This window comes from Schistocerca serialis, chromosome 2 (genome assembly GCF_023864345.2).
Source record: "Schistocerca serialis cubense isolate TAMUIC-IGC-003099 chromosome 2, iqSchSeri2.2, whole genome shotgun sequence".
NCBI lineage: Eukaryota > Metazoa > Arthropoda > Insecta > Orthoptera > Acrididae > Schistocerca > Schistocerca serialis.
The window spans coordinates 434,110,033-434,128,821 of NC_064639.1; the positions used below are offsets into that span (position 1 = coordinate 434,110,033).

Below are 18,789 nucleotides of genomic sequence, written 5' to 3' on the forward strand. Positions count from 1 at the left end.
GTACTCAGTGAAATTGTGGACTACCGTGTCGCATTTAGGAGCGCTTATGGGACTCCAGACTGCTTCAGGAAACATAAACAGCTTCTGATCTGTATTTTAAAATTTTTTAAAGAAAACTATTCAGACGTGTGTGAAATCATATGGGACTTAACTGCTTAGGTCAACAGTCCCTAAGCTTACACACTACTTAACCTAAATTACCCTAAGGACAAACACACACAGCCATGCCCGAGGGAGGACACGAACCTCCGCCGGGACCAGCCGCATAGTCTATGACTGCAGCACCTTAGACCGAATGTTTAAAGAATTAGTTTTTGAAAGTTTCATTTTTTCGATTCTTGGCCACTTTGTCGAAGTTATGGAACTGGTTTTCAAGACAAATTGCTGACTGCTCCAGCCGTTACATATAATAGGTCTTGAAAATTTATCTGAAGAAGGTAACAAGTTGAAGAATAACAATGTATGATAATGTGTAGTCGACCAACTCCGAAATGGCCTCATTAATCTACACACAACTTTTCGTCCTTTCCAGACAGTTTCTGCCATTTCAAACACACGCATCTTAAAATAACTCAGCGGTTTCTTATCTACTATAAATATGCTTCAAAAGAATCACCGAGTCATAAAGCAAACATTAATTACTCCAGAGTTTAAGAAAAACTTACGTTAGTAGCTTAGCAGAAACCCGTAAAAGCAGCGCGTCACGTCTACAACTGAATAACGCAAAACATGACGCCTCTTCTTCTCTTTTGTCACTAGGTTGCCATTTCCGCTTATGTAGGTCTTGCCATCAAACGGATTCGACAGGAAGCTTGTAAAATAGAGGACGATGGCCATATTGTCGCGCGGGATTAGCCGTGCGGTCTTGGGCGCTGCAGTCATGGACTGTGCGGCTGATCCCGGCGGAGGTTCGAGCCCTCCCTCGGGCATGGATGTGTGTGTTTGTCCTTAGGATAATTTAGGTTAAGTAGTGTGTAAGCTTACGGACTGATGACCTTAGCAGGTAAGTCCCATAAGATTTCACACACCTTTGAATATTTTTGATGGCCTTATTGGAGACTATGGCCGTTTTCGGAGCACCTACCTTACAAGCCATATTGTCGTTGTGGTCTTCAGTCTGAAGACGCGTTTAGGGCAGATCTCCATAGTATTGTATTGTATGTTAACCGGGGACCTAGAAACGACGGCAGCCGCAGTGATCCACAACCCCACGACGACTACCCCTGTCCACTTCACCCCTCCGCCTCCCCACACCGAACCCAGGGTTAATGTGCGGTTTGGCCCCCGGTGGATCCCCCCAAGGAACGTCTCACACCAGACGAGTGTAACCCCTATGTTTGCGTACGTGGAGAACTTGTTTGCGTAGCAATCGCCGACATAGTGTAACTGAGGTGGAATAAGGGGAACCATCCCGCATTCGCCGAGGCAGGTGGAAAACCGCCTAAAAACCATCCACAGACTGGCCGGTTCACCGGACCTCGACACAAATCCGCCGGGCGGATTCGTTCCGGGGACCAGGCGCTCCTTCCCGCCGTGAACACCGTGCGTTAGACCGCACGGCCAACCGGGCGGGCCGATCTCCATAGTACTCTATTCTGCGCCTATCTCTTCGTTTGTCTATATCTACATCCATACCCTGCAAACCACTTGAACTGCATGGCAGAGGATACGTCACACTGTTACAGTTATTGTGGCTTTTCCCTGTTCAATTAACGTATGGAGGCGGGAGAAGAATGTTTAACTGCGTCTGGGCGCTTAGTAAGTAGTCTAATCTTGTCTCCGCGATTTCTATTAGAGGATGTTGAAATAAATTCCTAGATTCATTACATAAACTTTGTTCTATAAACTTTATAAGTAGGTTTTCATGGTATAGTTTGCGTCTCTCTTCAAGCGCCTGCCAGTTCAGCTCTCTCGCACATTCGTGTGTCGAAAAACATCGTGCTGTCCTTTGTATACGTTCAATATCCCCGGTGAGTCCTATTTGATATGGGACCCTCACAATTTTGCAATATTCTAGGATGGGTCGTATGAGCATTTTGCATGCAATCTCTTTTGTAGAAAGGAATGTACGGAAAGCACTGAAAAGGGAAGGGTGAGGATAGCAGAACGTGTGTTAAGATATCAGGGAAGAATTCCCATGCTACTAATGGGAACTGTGCAAGGTAGAAAGTGTAGGAGAAGAAAGACCCAACAAATAACTGAGGATGTTGTGTGTAACTGCTACTCTGAGACGAAGAGGTTGACACAGGAGAAGTTGAGGCATGTTGCATCAAACCAATTGTGATACCACGCTCTCCAGAGGTGACGGAATTTAATTAATAAAATATAATTAGAATAATGAAAGCACGGGAAGCCTTTGAAGTCAGGAGTAAGAGGGAAATTTGAATTTATTAATGATTTCTTCATTTCTATCATTAATTTTATGTGTGATGCAAAAGAAGACGAGAGATACTATTAGACTGGTGTAGAAGTTCGTATCGTTTTTGTTTTGCATGTTGGTATTTCGGTTGGTATGGGATTATTTATCAACTGCCATTTTATATTTTTAGTTCATTGTTGCTATTTGAGTTTACATATCGTCTTTTGGTCAATTGGAAATAGTGAGTGGAGCAGTGGACGCTATAAAATCGTGTGCCAAGTGGAAAAATCGGAACATTTCGATGTATTCTTCTGTTTGTGTTCAGTAGAGGGGTGATATCAGCGGAGGGAGCCAGCAACATTTGCACCGTATATCAGGATAATGTCAGTGGACAGAGCACGGCAACAAAACGGATGACTTTCTCGTTTTAAAGCGGATCGTTTTCCCATTAGCGACTCTTTACGTTCAGGAAGACCATCAGGTTTCGATGAAAATCATTCAAACGTATTAAGCCGCAATGGTCCACTTCAGTGTACTCGGCAGTTGGCAGATGTGATGAACTGTGATCATTCCACCATCATGCAACATTTGTTTGCATGATGCTCTAACCCAAAATCACAAAAATCAGCGGGTGGCCATATGTGCATCTCTGCTTGGTCGTCATCAACTGCCTCGTCACCGACCATTTCTATCCTATGTCATTACTGGGGACGAGAAGTAGTGTTCAAATGGCTCTGAGCGCTATGGGACATAACTTCTGAGGTCATCAGTCCCCTAGAACGTAGAACTACTTAAACCTAGCTAACCTAAGGACATCACACACATCCATGCCCGAGGCAGGTTCAAATGGCTCTGAGCACTATGGCACTTAACATCTTAGGTCATCAGTCCCCTAGAACTTAGAACTACTTAAACCTACCTAACATAAGGACACCACACACATCCATACCCGAGGCAGGATTCGAACCTGCGACCGTAGCGGTCGCGCAGTTCCAGACTGTAGCGCCTAGAACCGCTCGGCAAAGTAGTGTCTTTATGCTAACATAAAAAAATAAAGGGACAGCTGAGCCCGAAAAAAGCAACAACAGAGATTAAAATGCACTTATAGTGTCTGCGGCTGTTCCGATGTGTGCTGTTGTTGATAGTTTGTTGTCGTTGGTCATATCCAATCGGGTGAGGGTATAAGAAAGAGATTTAGTCACTCAATCTAATTATGCTTTTTCCTGAGAACGTCATGATTTCCGAGGTTACGGTTAGGCTGGAACCTAATAGCATAAATTAAAATGCCGCTATTGAATCGAGCAACAATGAAATTTATAATACTGGTTGTCACAAATATTTGCCTGATTTTTAAGAAAACTTCAAAAACTTACGATGGTGAGTTAATAAGATGGTGGTTTCAATGCCTCAGATGTTCTACATAGTCTCCCTCTGCCCCCCTCCCCTTCCATTTGAGTACAACGCATAGAACGTTAATACAAGCAATAGTCAGAAAAGTCCTTCTGTGTGATGTTGTTCAACTCGCTCATTTACCCTTCAAGTAAGCTGTTGAATTTTATAATACGTTCTTTTCGATAGCAACAATTTTTTTTTTCAGAAAAATCATCCGCCTTTTTTATTTCAATCAAGTCGCAGCGGGTGTCCATCGTCGATATTTTTCATCGGGAGTGAAGGTGGGCGGGACAAATTTTGCACATACTTTTCTCTTCTTAGAAGCATTCTGGAGAATGTCTTGAACACTTGGTTTAGAGATGCATCTGACACCGGTGTTTCTGGCACAGTAACGTTGACATATGACAGTCACACGACCACTACTTAACATTGCCTACTCACAACTGACTGATCAAATGAGTTGCTTACAGTTCTTTGTCTAAGTTTCCACCGTGGGTACTGTGATGACGTCACTTGTATGTCAGAAATAAAATCAGTCTCGGAGGTTTCTGGACGGACGGTGTATGTCACGACTACAGAGGTAGTGGTTCAGTTGGGACCTAACAGCACAGCTTAAATTGGAAGAAAAAAGCAATTACCTTCATTCAAAAAACACAGAAAATTACGAAGGAGTAATGTGATTGGCTACCCACATTCGACTCATAATTCGTCGTGCTCACTTCCTATCACTCATCACAGGAAAACTTACCGACAGCAGTACGCAACGGAAAAGCCGCAGACCCTGTAACTGCACTTTCGCCCAGATGGAAGACTGATGACCCGCAACGGCTCATATGAGGTGTGTTCAAAAACCAACGGGAATATTTTAATTCTGCGGGCCTTATATATCCGATTTTCAATTTTTTATCTTACATTTTCAGCTTTTTTGAGTATTTAGTTTACTGTTGGCAACCGAAAAAGCTATATACGTTTTCGAGTGCTCGGCGAATTTTTACTTTCGGAAACGATGGATAAAATATTTTGCATTAAGTTTTCCTTGAAATTGGAATAAAGTGCAGCACCGCATTCGAAATGTTGACTGTCGCTTTTGGCGAATCTACTGTGAGTAAGACAAGAGTTTACGAGGGTCGAGATGACGCTGAACTCGACGACCGCCCTGGAAGCTCTGGCACACAATTACGGGCGACAATGTGAGAGAAGTAAAGGAAATGGTTCTCCAAAACCGCCGAATCACCATGAGAGAGGCTGCTGACGATGTCCTCAAATCTTTTAGCTCACGGCTCAAATGGCTCTGAGCACTATGGATTTTAACTTCTGAGGTCGTCAGTCCCCTAGAACTTAGAACTACTTAAACCTAACGAACCTAAGGACATCACACACATCCATGCCCAAGGCAGGATCCAAACCTGCGACTATAGCGATCGCGCGGTTCCAGACGACTATAGCGGTCGCGCGGTTCCAGACTGCAGCGCCTAGAACCGCTCTTTTGGGTCACGCCAAGCAATTTTTTGGGGTCTTATGGACATAAAACGTGATCCGATATTGATGAACTTCGGCCGAAATTGACGTCGCGTAGACATCGCTCAGGAATTGCTGAATGAAATCGACAACGACTCAGAACTTCTAAGGAAGGTTATAACAGGTGACGAAACATGGATACACGGGTATGACTTGAAAACAAAGGTCCAATCGTCCGAATGTAAAATGCTTAAAGAGTCAAGACCGAAAAAATTCGATAAATTTGATCACATGTGAAGGTTCACGAGTTCCTCCCTTATGGTCGTCCAGTAAATAAGGAATATCATCTGGAAGCGTGAGTGAAGCTGTAGTGTTGGCAGAAGAGCCAACACCGTGTTACTAGAGCAGGCCGAAATGCACGCGTTTTAGCTCACGCAGGCTGGTGTGAGGAGGGAAGGACTATACTGACATGAGGTCTGGAACATGACAAGGAATTAAAATTCAGAAAGCGGACGGAATTAGTTTGATACTTAACTTTAATCCATTAATGATGAACGTGGCTCTTGACGGTACATGATTCACAATATTATCTATTCAGAATACATTCATAGTAACTGAATATGGCGCCTTGCTAGGTCGTAGCAAATGACGTAGCTGAAGGCTATGCTAAACTGTCGTCTCTGCAAATGAGAGCGTATGTAGACAGTGAACCACCGCTAGCAAAGTCGGCTGTACAACTGGGGCGAGTGGTAGGGAGTCTCTAGTCTAGACCCGCCGTGTGGCGGCTTTCGGTCTGCAATCACTGAGAGTATCGACACGCGGATGCGACGTATACTAACGGACCGCGGCCGATTTAAAGGTTACCACCTAGCAAGTGTGGTGTCTGGCGGTGACACCACAGAAGCAATCTGAAAAAAACGACCAGAATTGTGGCAAAACCAACCGTGGAAATTGCACCATGATAATACTCCAGCCCACATGTCACTGCTTGTTCGTAATCACGAAAACAAAACTGTTACGAGCCACCGTATTCGCCAGACATGGCCCCCTGCGGCTTTTTTATATTCCTGCGGCTGAAGATAACCATGAAAAGACGTTGTTTTGCCACCATAGATGAGACAAAAACAGAATCGCCGAAGGAGCTGAACACTGCAAGGAAACGTGAGTTCCAGAAGCGCTTACGTGATTGGAAAAAGCCCTGGCAGAAGTGTATTACATCTGAGGGGGATTACTTTGAAGGGGTCAAAGATGATGTTGACGGATGAGTATAGATTCTTTAAGAAAACCAAAACTTCTCGTTACTTTTTGATCTTACCTCGTATTGACCCGAAAAAGAAAAGAAGGAGTAGACTTGTTAGGTACTGACCTGTGACTCCGACGGGTGGAGGCTGTATGTGCTGTTGCTGCTGCTCTTGGAAGAGGTCCTTGACGCGCGTGTGGGGTACGCCGCGCGGGTCGTGCAGGTAGAAGGGGTCGCTGCCGGCCGAGCTGGAGCTGCAGGTGCTGGCGCGACTACTGGCGGGCGCGGGGGCGGCGGCGGCGGCGGGGGCGGCGACCAGCGGGCTCACGTACAGCCCGTCCTGCTGCGGTGGCGGCGCCGGCGCCGTCACCCCGACCGACGACGAGGAGGCGGCGCTGCCCCCGCTGCCCGTGCTGCCGCCGCTCGGCGAGCGCTGCGGCGGCGCGCCGGAGGCGGAGCCGGGGCCGGGCGGGTGCAGGTAGAACGGCTCGCGGGACCCGCACTCAGAGCACGCGCACTGCAACACAAAGTGCTGAGTCTCTCTCTGGCGTAATGAAAGGTAGGCTACGAGAAAAAAAATCAGCTAGCAGGTATTTTTAAATCTACACCATCTCTTTCTGTCTCTACACGTACAAATTAAAACTCCCTGCGCCAGTTTCTTACTGTATGTTTGGATCAGTCTCAGAAACTGCTATAGGGATTCACATACGTTTTTCATTAACAGATAGAATGAAACTTCCTGGCAGATTAAAACTGTGTGCCCGACCGAGACTCGAACTCGGGACCTTTTCCTTTCGCGGGCAACTGCTCTACAATCTGAGCTACCGAAGCACGACTCACGTCCGATCCTCACAGCTTTACTTCTGCCAGTATCTCGTCTCCTACCTTCCAAACTTTACAGGAGCTCTCCTGCTAGCAGACGAGATACTGGCAGAAGTAAAGCTGTGAGGACCGGCCGTGAGTCCTGCTTCGGTAGCTCAGATGGTAGAGCACTTGCCCGCGAAAGGCAAAGGTCCCGAGTTCGAGTCTCGGTCGGGCACACAGCTTTACTCTTCCAGGAAGTTTCATATCAGCGCACACTCCGCTGCAGAGTGAAAATTTCATTCTGGAAACAGATAGAATGATACATGTGAAAGGTTTCTGTACACTTATGTATAAAACAAAACGTAAATGTTAGTTTGTACAAAATCTTGTATCTCCCCACACTGCTTTGAAATTTTTGTCACAACGTTCTATTCGAGTACTATATATCTACTGGAATTAGGTTACGAAATGAGACACTTAAGATATTAAAGGAGTTTTGCTATTTGGGGAGCAAAATAACTGATGATGGTCGAAGCAGAGAGGATATAAAATGTAGACTGGCAATGGCAAGGAAAGCATTTCTGAAGAAGAGAAATTTGTTAACATCGAGTATTGATTTAAGTGTCAGGAAGTCCTTTACGAAAGTATTTGTATGGAGTGTAGCCATCTATGGAAGTGAAACATGGACGATAAATAGTTTGGACAAGAAGAGAATAGAAGATTTCGAAATGTGGTGCTACAGAACAATGCTGAAGATTAGATGGGTAGATCACATAACTAACGTGGAGGTATTGAATAGAATTGGGGAGAAGAGGAGTTTGTGGCACAACTTGACTAGAAGAAGGGATCGATTGGTAGGACATGTTCTGAGGGATTAAGGAATCACCAATTTAGTACTGGAGGGCAGCGTGGAGGGTAAAAATCGTAGAGGGAGGCCTAGAGATGAATACACTAAGCAGATTCAGAAGGATGTAAGCTGCAGTAGGTACTGGGAGATGAAGCAGCTTGCACAGGATAGGGTAGCATGGAGAGCTGCATCAAATCAGTCTCAGGACTGAAGACAACAACAACAACATATCTACTGGAGCGCCATACTGTATATAAATACATAACTAATACATAAAGTGATACGTTATCCACAAAAATCTCGTATTTGTTTGTTTAAAATCTTAAATCTTCGAATGTTCTTTACCAATTCCTTTGAAATTTTCGAAACAACACTGCATTCTAATACGGGCGTGTTTTTATATACCTACGGAAGCGCCATGTGAAATATAAAGACATTGTATATAAATAATATATACAAATGTTGTATATGTATAATATATAATTTTACACTGTTTGGTGCCTCAGTCGGTATACAAAACACGCTATTATTCGAATGTAATATTGTGCCAAAATGTCAAAGCAATCAGTGAAGAACTTTCGAAGATTTAAGATTTTGAACAAACGAATATGAGGTTTTTGCTAATAAGTGGGGTAGATAACATGCAGCGCACCTGGTTAGTAGACCCTGCTACTCCGGTGAAATCCCATCGTCCCAAGGTCAACGAATATTTACGGATGCCTTGCGTCGCTGGGAAGCCTCAGCGAACATTTTGTCTCTAACAACAGTTTTTTACCATGTCGTGATCCATCATCTCTAGAAGTTTGTCGCAAAGATTTTGAAAGATCCTGTATATATCTACCTCATCGTAAGTGAAATATATGCTGCAAAACACGAAACTTACGCAACGGGAGTGCTTTTATCAGCTGAATTGCTCAGGGCACGCTGGTGGAACATGAGGATCAGCTGCAGTAACAAGGACGAAACGGGGTAAGAGAGGGGGCCAGAAAATGGTAGGGAAGTTGAACGAAGCAGCATCTGGATGCAAACAAATCCTAAACTAACTACTCTCAAGTGTCCATTGACTGTGATAGAAAAGCACCTGCGTGAACAAAAGACGAAATTCGCGAAACAGCTACTAGGCCAGCAATGACATCTGGCAGCGAGGAGTGAGACGCGAAGAAGACACATGACCGAAAACTGTATTCAACGGAGGTGCTCAAGTTGCTATGTTCATGTGGAGCCACTCTTGCAGATCAAATGCGAATGTATGTATAAGGGGTAGTTTGAAAATAAGACTGGTTACAGATAAGATTACAGAATCCACACTAAACCGGTACAGCCATGTCTTGCACAGACCAGATAACGACGTAATAAATAAAAGTTATGGGAAGAAAACGTAACTGTTAAACGCGAACTGATGTGGATTAACAAACAGTAGACAGCAAACTCTCTTTCTGTGGGTCCCATGGAATACAATTCCGTCCCTGGGGCTGTCATGACGGCTCGCCTTGTCGGAGCCGCTGAAGACGGCAGTTGTTGCCTTGTGGTTTAAACGATGGGCCCTTGTTGGTCTCGTCGAGGATTCCAGTGACACAGTTGTATTAGGCCTACTGTAAGCACCTTGTTGCTAGCTTCTAATCGTCCGAACTTATAATCCAGCAGTTTTCTGAGCTTGGGAACGCCGAATAAAGCCATACAAGCAGAGGGTACCCAACCCGACAAGGGAGAAATAACAAAAGTCAATCGTGCTTACATTAAACACCGTACAGACGGTCACTGTTAATGTTATTTATCCCCAAAGGAGACAAAAGAAGGGAAGCGAGCGCACATCAGACGGTTACATGATGCTCTAGGAAACGCATTACTCAAAACTGGCCACCTGCCCCACGTTAGAAGCAGGTTGAGAAGACAAAAACTAGCTTATAAAATCCTATGTCTTTCCGAAGAGACGTCATTCATGGGTGTAGTGAATCTGTCAGGGTCGATACCGACCAATGATGTAGAGCTTCGCATCTTCGCGTCTCAAATTTCCGCAGTAAGCACTCACAGCTGTATATCTATCGTAGAACTTGAGTTTTTGGGAAAAATGTGCTTCTTGTATAGTCGCTTATTCTCAAGACAGAAAATAAAATTGCTGAACTTCAGAACTGGTCCTTCTGATTTCCCTTTCTTCTCCATCAGCCAAGCCCACTACTGGTGTCCTCACCATAGGACACGCACACACTTTAATTTTCAATATTAACCCTACCGTAGACAGGTACTAGCAGCTGTCAATGCTCAAAGGTGACGTGCACAGACCTTCCGGTCACAGCAATACCTCTGGCCACCCGCCTGTCGGCTACCCAGACTGACTTGAAGAACATGTCTGACGGAATCATACGGATACCAGAGATGTAAATAACTCCTAAAGATTAGGAGTCCCGGTGTAGCAGGATTGTACGGCGAGAAATAAGAAAATGTTGCGAGCATGAGCTTTTAACATATGCAGTCTCCTGATGTCTGCCCCTTTAGTGACTGACAGCTGAGCAGGTATTCTGTTGGCTGCGATGGAAGATGCTACACTACTGTCCATTAAAATTGCTACATCAAGAAGAAGTGCATATGATAAACCGGTATTCATTGGACAAATATATTATACTAGAACAGACATGTAATCACATTTTCACGCAATTTGGGTGCATAGGTCCTGAGAAATCAGTACCCAGAACAACCACCGCTGGTAGTAATAACGGCCTTGATACGCCTGGCCACTGAGTCAAACAGAGCTTGGATGGCGTGTACAGGTACATATGCCCATGCAGCTTCAACACGATACCACAGTTCATCAAGAGCAGTGACTGGCGTATTGTGACGAGCCAGTTGCTCGGCCACCATTGTTTTCAGTTGGTGAGAGATCTGGCGAATGTGCTGGCCAGGGCAGCAGTCGAACATTTTCTGTATCCAGAAAGGCCCATACAGGACCTACAACATGCGGTCGTGCATTATCCTGCTGAAATTTAGGGTTTCGTAGAGATCGAATGAAGGGTAGAACCAAGGGCCGTAACACATTTGAAATTTAACGTCCACTGTTCAAAGTGCCGTCAATGCGAACAAGAGGTGACCGAGACGTGTAACCAATGGCACCCAATACCATCACGCCGGGTGATCCGCCAGTATGGCGATGACGAATACATGCTCCCAATGTGCGTTCACCACAATGTCGCCAAACACGGATGCGACCATCATGATGCTGTAAACAGAACCTGGATTAATCCGAAAAAATGACGTTTTGCCAGGTTCGTCGTTGAGTACACCATCGCAGGCGATCCTGTCTGTGATGCAGCGTCAAGGGTAACCGCAGCCATGGTCTCTCAGCTGATAGTCCAAGCTGCTGCAAACGTCGTCGAACTGTTCGTGCAGATGGTTGTCCCCATCTGTTGACTCATGGATCGAGACGTCGCTGCACGATCCGTTACAGCCATGCGGATAAGATGCCTGTCATCTCGACTGCTAGTGATACGAGGCCGTTGGGATCCAGCACGGCATTCCGTATTACCCACCTGAACCCACCGATTCCATATTCTGCTAACAGTCATTGGACTCGACCAATGCGAGCAGCAATATCGCGATTCGATAAACCGCAATGGCGATAGGCTACAATCCGACCTTTGTCAAAGTCGGAAACGTGATGGTACGGATGTCTCCTCCTTACACGATGCATCACAACAACGTTTCACCAGGCAACGCCGGTCAACTGCTGTTTGTGTATGAGAAATCGGTTGGAAACTTTCCTCATGTCAGCACGTTGTAGGTGTCTCCACCGGCGCCAACCTTGTGTGAATGCTCTGAAAAGCTAATCATTTGCATACCACAGCATCTTCTTCCTGCCGGCTAAATTTCGCGTCTGTAGCACGTCATCTTCGTGGTGTAGCAATTTTAATGGTCAGTAGTGTACAAAGAAATTGATGTACTTCAATTAAAATTGCTGTTAAACGTTTAAAAATGAATTACACATATTTTTGGCTGTTCTATTATGTTTCTTTTTCTTACGAGCATACTTGAGCTCTACAAATTCAACCAAAGTTCTGAAATCACTGTAGTCGTCAAACACACTGTGTTGGAGCATAAACACCTGAACAGCACTGGAAATCAGCAGAGCCTGAACCAAGAATTTTATGATGAGATAAAGTTCGTTTTAAATCAAATCTTAATGAAGTTAACTTAGTAAAATGAAATACATCTACCGAAGAATAGGAATACTTTTCGATACGGTCGCCCTGTCGGTTTTAATCAATTCCGGAAAGGGTTTCACTACAGATTTTTTTCTCTTACTCTGGAAGGCGTAGTAATACGAAATTTCTGCTAGAGGGCCCGGGACATAGTCCTTCTATTCCACTGCTTTGTTTGAAATCATTGTCTTTGAGTTCATCATTCAATCTATATTCTACGGTGTCCTTGCAATATAAAAATTAGGAAAAATAAGTTACTTGCATCGTAGCACAAATAATACCTTTAGGAGCATTATTTCGTAAGTGTTAAAAGTTCCGAGTGAACTGTGCTTACGGGGACACCTTCTACGACACGCTGTTTTTCTTCTGTCGATGATGTGACTGTAGATGTAAACATAGGTTTTGTAAACAGAAGAAATGTGGAAATTTAATTACTGACCAGAAAAAAAACTTTAAAATGATTAATAATGCTTACGAAATGGGACTTGATAGATTGAGAATTTTCTTTGAACAGCTGCGGGCGTGTTATAAATTAAAATGTATTCCAAAACAGAGACGTACAGGCGTCAAGCTGTCTTCGGCGCTCAACTTGTCAAACTCGTTTCCGTCGAGCTGAGAAGAGTAAACTGGTCCTCTCTTCAGACTTTCTTAGAAGAAGCAAGGGGACTCAGCCGAGGCAGAGGGCCGTTTTATTTTTATCGGTATCAGTTCTGAAGGATAGCTGTTGTGCTGAAACGTGTAGGTGCTAACTGAAGCAACTTTCACCACATTTCATGTCCCAGAGAGACTACAGCGGGTGAATACGTTTGGTTTTTGCTCACCACATCTAACCAGATTTTCTCACTTCAAGTTCGACATCCCGCACACGTCGAGTCTATTAACGTCGATTAAATTAGCTTACATTCAACTTAATAACAAGAAACGACGTATGCCGCTTTCCAGTAATACGTGTAGACCTTATCTAAAAGTAAACTACTTTAGATATTTAAAAAAGAAGCCGTAATTTACAGTCTTGGAGCTCGTAAAGTAAGAAAAAGACGGTTTCTACTGAGCCAAGCATCCCATACTCTAAGGCCACAGTAGACTACGTCACGTATAATTGTCCTTAGTTGTTTTGTATCATGATAACAATTTGAATATTAAACAGTAAGTTATAAATATGTTAATAAATTCTGGCGTTACTACTTAGGAAATTGCCTAGATCCTTCCAAGGTCAGTAGTTAGTTTCAAATACCAGATGTAAGTACTGAGTCTTTAAATATCTAATATCCTACGCGTCTTGATTTAAGCAGAAGAAGGAGAAGGCAAGCCGGTTGAGGCCGGGGTCATTTAGAGTCGCGTAACTTCACAGATTTAGCAGCTGTTAAACATTTGTGGACAGAGCTCAGGCATTATTTATTTAATTTAACTATGAGTTATCCTGCGCCACTTGAAAAATCAAATTCAGTCAAAAGATGTCAGAGCTCAGGCAATAAATTTTAATTTATGATAAACAATTACGTGTCTTTCAGTGTATTTCTGCAAAAATTATATCGAGTTACTGCCAGTGTTTATTGAATTATTCGTTTGTTACTTTTTTCTGCTACTTTTCGATTATTAAGTAATGCTAGCCTGGGTTGCTGAGGCTAGTAAATTTTTACAAAATAGCAGGAAATTTCGTTGAGCGGTATGAATGTGGATATGGTAAGCTTCATTTTTAACGACTTCGTCCTAATTTTCAATATATGCAATGCTTCCCTGGTTTTTTTGGCAGCTATCTTAATTGATCAGTACCACATGTTTCCTAAAACTCATGAAGCATAAAGCAGTGATAAAATGTTTTTTTGTTCAAAAGATTGACTCGACATATGACCTACTTGAGAGATGCTGATGAGATGTTCCAACACTCCAGATCATTTTCTACTGGATAAATGAACAAACTTCACATGTAGTACGATCCAGATGATTAACTGAAGCCTCTTTTTGAGAAATTGCCAATGAAATTCACATTAGCCTATAGAAAACACTACATTAAAATTCATTGCACTGTCAAGATGCAATGCATCTACTCTGAATGAACTAAAGACGTTCAATAAATTTCCGCGTACACGAAATGTGACTGCACGACGGGTGTAACATTTCTTGGCTACTGGCGGCAAATGTTATTGGAACCAAATGTTTGAAAGTTGCAACATAATGCGCTTAAGTTGCGAAATAAATTCGAAGAGGAGGCCTGACCATTATGTAAACTCTGAGCACATCTTACCTCGCCGCTTTACTGGGTCGCTACCTAATAAAGCAGTGGCGTAAGACATGCTAATAGTTGAAACATAACTCTATGGACTTCGTTCATTATTATGCGAATAAAGACGAAACGAGATCTACCATTAAAGCACTGATATAAAATTACAGCCAACCGATTCTAAAAGTACACCTACGGAAGCAAAAACATTTTTGGCCAGGGAAAAGTAATTAAGCGTAAATCTGTGATCGACTCTTGACAAGCAACGGTATTGGGCCGACCCATCGTGACTTGAAGCAGAAGTGACCACAACTAAAGCGAGAAAAAGGTCCCCTTACACAAGAACCCTGAACCTGCTGACATATCGAGTGTTCGATATCAAAAGTGCATGAGGTAGGCTGTGAGGTAGTTACCCACCCTTCCTCTGCTCCAAAGTTGCCTCTGTGTGCGTAGCTTTTGTTTAGGAGTATAAACTCAAAAAATACCTCGGAGGGGAAAAATCGTTGTCGGATGAGGACTTCATCAGTACAGTAAACAACATCTACACATTGATACAGATTCCTTGCTTAAATAAAAAATAAAGGAAATCTTGCTTGAAGAAATAGGTAGAATATGGTGAGATTTTTTTAAATTTTTAACTTTAATTTAATTTTATTTTATTTTTTGGAACAATATATTTTATCATACTCGTAGTGAAACCTCTTATCTTACTTCTAAAAGTATCATCTCAGTGTAAAAAAATTATATATCGTTTGAAATCAAGAACTAGCACCTCTCAAAGCATGCAATGAGTTGCGTGATTTACATTCGCAGTTCGACATCCACGCTATGTATCCAAATTGCCAGGAAGCTTCATGGCAACTTTTATTCCGATAGGAAGTGAAAATTTTTTAATTTCTTAGTCAGCTTCAGCACGTCCAACATTTCGAGGCGTACATACCTAATGCCATCTCCACAGTCGAAGAAACAACACTTCATAAACATAGTTCATTGCATTGTTGACCGTGATCTCACATCATCAATAAATTTGTCTGCAGCCTGAAAATGCAGGATACACCATATCTCAGAGAAAAACTACAAGGTTGTAAGGTTAGGGGATCTCTTAGATTGCGAAGTCGACACACGACTGCTGATTCAACGTCCCGGAAAAGCAGCGCTCAGAACACGTCTTCCTTCAAAGAAGCGTTGCGGTAGAACATCAGCCTGCTGAAATAAACACTATTGGCCGATGGTCATCTAATTCAGCTATCAGATACAGCTCGATCATGTTAATGTAATCTGCAGCATTAACTTCCTTCGGCAAAAAGGACGCAATGTTGCAATCAATCATAAGATAACGTATTATCTACGCTCTGTCACGCATCACTTCTCGTACGACGCTTGGCTGTGTGAAGCGAGATGCAGACGTCAGGATTTGCAAAATGTTTAATGCTCATGGAAAGATCACTAATCGAAAACGCCCCTCTCTTTTGGGAAATGTTCTGTTCCTCTACGTGTCGGAAGGATATCATCAGCCATTTCTGTTTTGATCTATTCTCTGATATAATTCATTGTATTAATTATGGGTCGGTTGAAGATGTTCTCGAAGAGGAATTATACGAGGAATTCGCAGTCCCTATAAAATCCTTCGCTAAAACTTCAATGATGAAACCTGGAAAACAGATCGGGTACATTCAGTGGCTTCACTACTTACCGTAAATAATCTGCGGTTTATTAATTACCATCGCTGGCTACTGACACGATTTCCCGCTACCAACACACATTTCTCTGCAGAGAATGTCTGTAACCTTCCTCCATGAACCATAGACCTTGCCGTTGGTGGGGAGGCTTGCGTGCCTCAACGATACGGATAGCCGTACCGTAGGTGCAACCACAACGTAGGGGTATCTGTTGAGAGGCCAGACAAACGTGTGGTTCCTGAAGAGGGGCAGCAGCCTTTTCAGTAGTTGCAGGGGCACCAGTGTGGACGATTGACTGATCTAGCCCTGTAACACTAACCAAAACGGCCTTGCTGTTGTGGTACTGCGAACGGCTGAAAGCAAGGGGAAACTACAGCCGTAATTTTTCCCAAGGGCATGCAGCTTTACTGTATGATTAAATGATGATGGCGTCCTCTTGGGTAAAATATTCCGGAGGTAAAATAGTCCCCCATTCGGATCTCCGGGCGGGGACAACTCAACAGGACGTCGTTATCAGGAGGAAGAAAACTGGCGTTCTAAGGATCGGAGCGTGGAATGCCAGATCCCTTAATCGGGCAGGTAGGTTAGAAAACTTAAAAAGGGAAATGGGTAGGTTAAAGTTAGATACAGTGAGAATTAGAGAAGTTCGGTGGCGGGAGGAACAAGACTTTTGGTCAGGTGAATACAGGGGATAAATACAAAATCAAATAGGGGTAATGCAGGAGTAGCTTTAATAATGAATAAAAAAATAGGAGTGCGGGTAAGCTACTACAAACAGCATAGTGAACGCATTATTGTGGCCAAGATAGACACGAAGCCCACGCCTACTACTGTAGTACAAGTCTATATGCCAACTAGCTCTGCAGATGATGAAGAAATTGATGAAATGTATGATGAGATAAAAGAAATTATTCAGGTAGTGAAGGGGAGACGAAAATTTAATAGTCATGGGTGGCTGGAATTCGACAGTAGGAAAAGGAAGAGAAGGAAACGTAGTAGGTGAATATGCATTGGGGCTAAGAAATGAAAGAGGAAGCCGTCTGGTAGAATTTTGCGCAGAGCATAACTTAATCATAGCTAACACTGGTTGAAGAATCATGAAAGAAGGTTGTATACATGGAAGGACCCTGGAGATACTATAAGGTTTCAGATAGCTTATATAATGGTAAGACAGAGATTTAGGAACCAGATTTTAAACTGTAAGACATTTCCAGGGGCATATGTGGACTCTGACCACAATCTATTGGTTACTAACTGTAGACTAAAACTGAAGAAACTGCAAAAAGGTGGGAATTTGAGGAAATGGGACCTGGATAAACTGAAAGAACCAGAGGTTATACAGAGTTTCAGGGAGAGCATAAGGGAACAGTTGACAGGAATGGGGAAAGAAATACGTTAGAAGAAGAATGGGTAGCTTTGAGGGATGGAATAGTGAAGGCAGCAGAGGGTCAAGTAGGTAAAAAGAAGAGGGCTGGTAGAAATCCTTGGGTAACAGAAGAGATACTGAATTTAATTGATGAAAGGAGAAAATACAAAAATGCAGTAAGGGAAGCAGGCAAAAACGAATACAAACTTCTAAAAAATGATATCGACAGGAAGTGCAAAATGGCTAAGCAGGGATGGCTAGACGACAAATGTAAGGATGTAGAGGCTTATCTCACGAGGCGTAAGATAGATACCGCCTACAGGAAAATTAAAGAGACCTTTAGAGAAAAGAGAACCACTTGCATGAATATCAAGAGCTCAGATGGAAACCCAGTCCTAAGCAAAGAAGGGAAAGCAGAAAGATGGAAGGTGTATATAGAGGCGCTATACAGGGGCGATGTTCTTGAGGACAATATTATGGAAATGGAAGAGGATGTAGATGAAGATGAAATGGGAGATATGATACTGCGTGAAAGAGCACTGAAAGACCTAAGTCGAAACAAGGCCCCGGGAGTAGACAACATTCCATTAGAACTACTGACAGCCTTGGGAGAGCCAGTCCTGACAAAACTCTACCATCTGGTGAGCAAGATGTATGAGACAGGCGAAATTCCCTCAGACTTCAAGAAGAATATAATAATTCCAATCCCAAAGAAAGCAGGTGTTGACAGATGTGAACATTACCGAACTATCAGTTTAATAAGTCACAGCTGCAAAATACTAACGCGAATTCTTTACAGACGAATGGAAAAACTGGTAGAAGCCAACCTCGGGGAAGATTAGTTTGGATTCCGTAGAAATGTTGGAACACGTGAGGCAATACTGACCCTACGACGTATCTTAGAAGAAAGATTAAGGAAAGGCAAACCTACGTTTCTAGCATTTGTAGACTTAGAGAAAGCTTTTGACAATGTTGACTGGAATACTCTCTTTCAAATTCTGAAGGTGGCAGGGGTAAAATACAGGGAGCGAAATGCTATTTACAATTTGTACACCAAGCAGATGGCAGTTATAAGAGTCGGGGGACATGAAAGGGAAGCTGGGGTTGGGAATGGAGTGAGACAGGGCTGTAGCATCTCCCCCATGCTATTCAATCTGTATATTGAGCAAGCAGTAAAGAAAACAAAAGAAGAGTTCAGAGTAGGTATTAAAATCCATGGAGTAGAAATAAAAA

At 43.2% G+C, this 18,789-nt stretch overlaps 1 protein-coding gene across 1 annotated transcript in view; it reads right to left on the reverse strand.

The window, feature by feature from the left end:
• Positions 1-18,789, reverse strand: part of LOC126456039 (espin-like) — a 448,202-nt gene that overhangs the window by 127,620 nt on the left and 301,793 nt on the right. Inside the window, exon 6 of the mRNA XM_050091795.1 lies at positions 6,576-6,966. Coding sequence (XP_049947752.1) covers positions 6,576-6,966 — 391 coding nt within the window. The remainder of the gene's footprint in view (positions 1-6,575; positions 6,967-18,789) is intronic.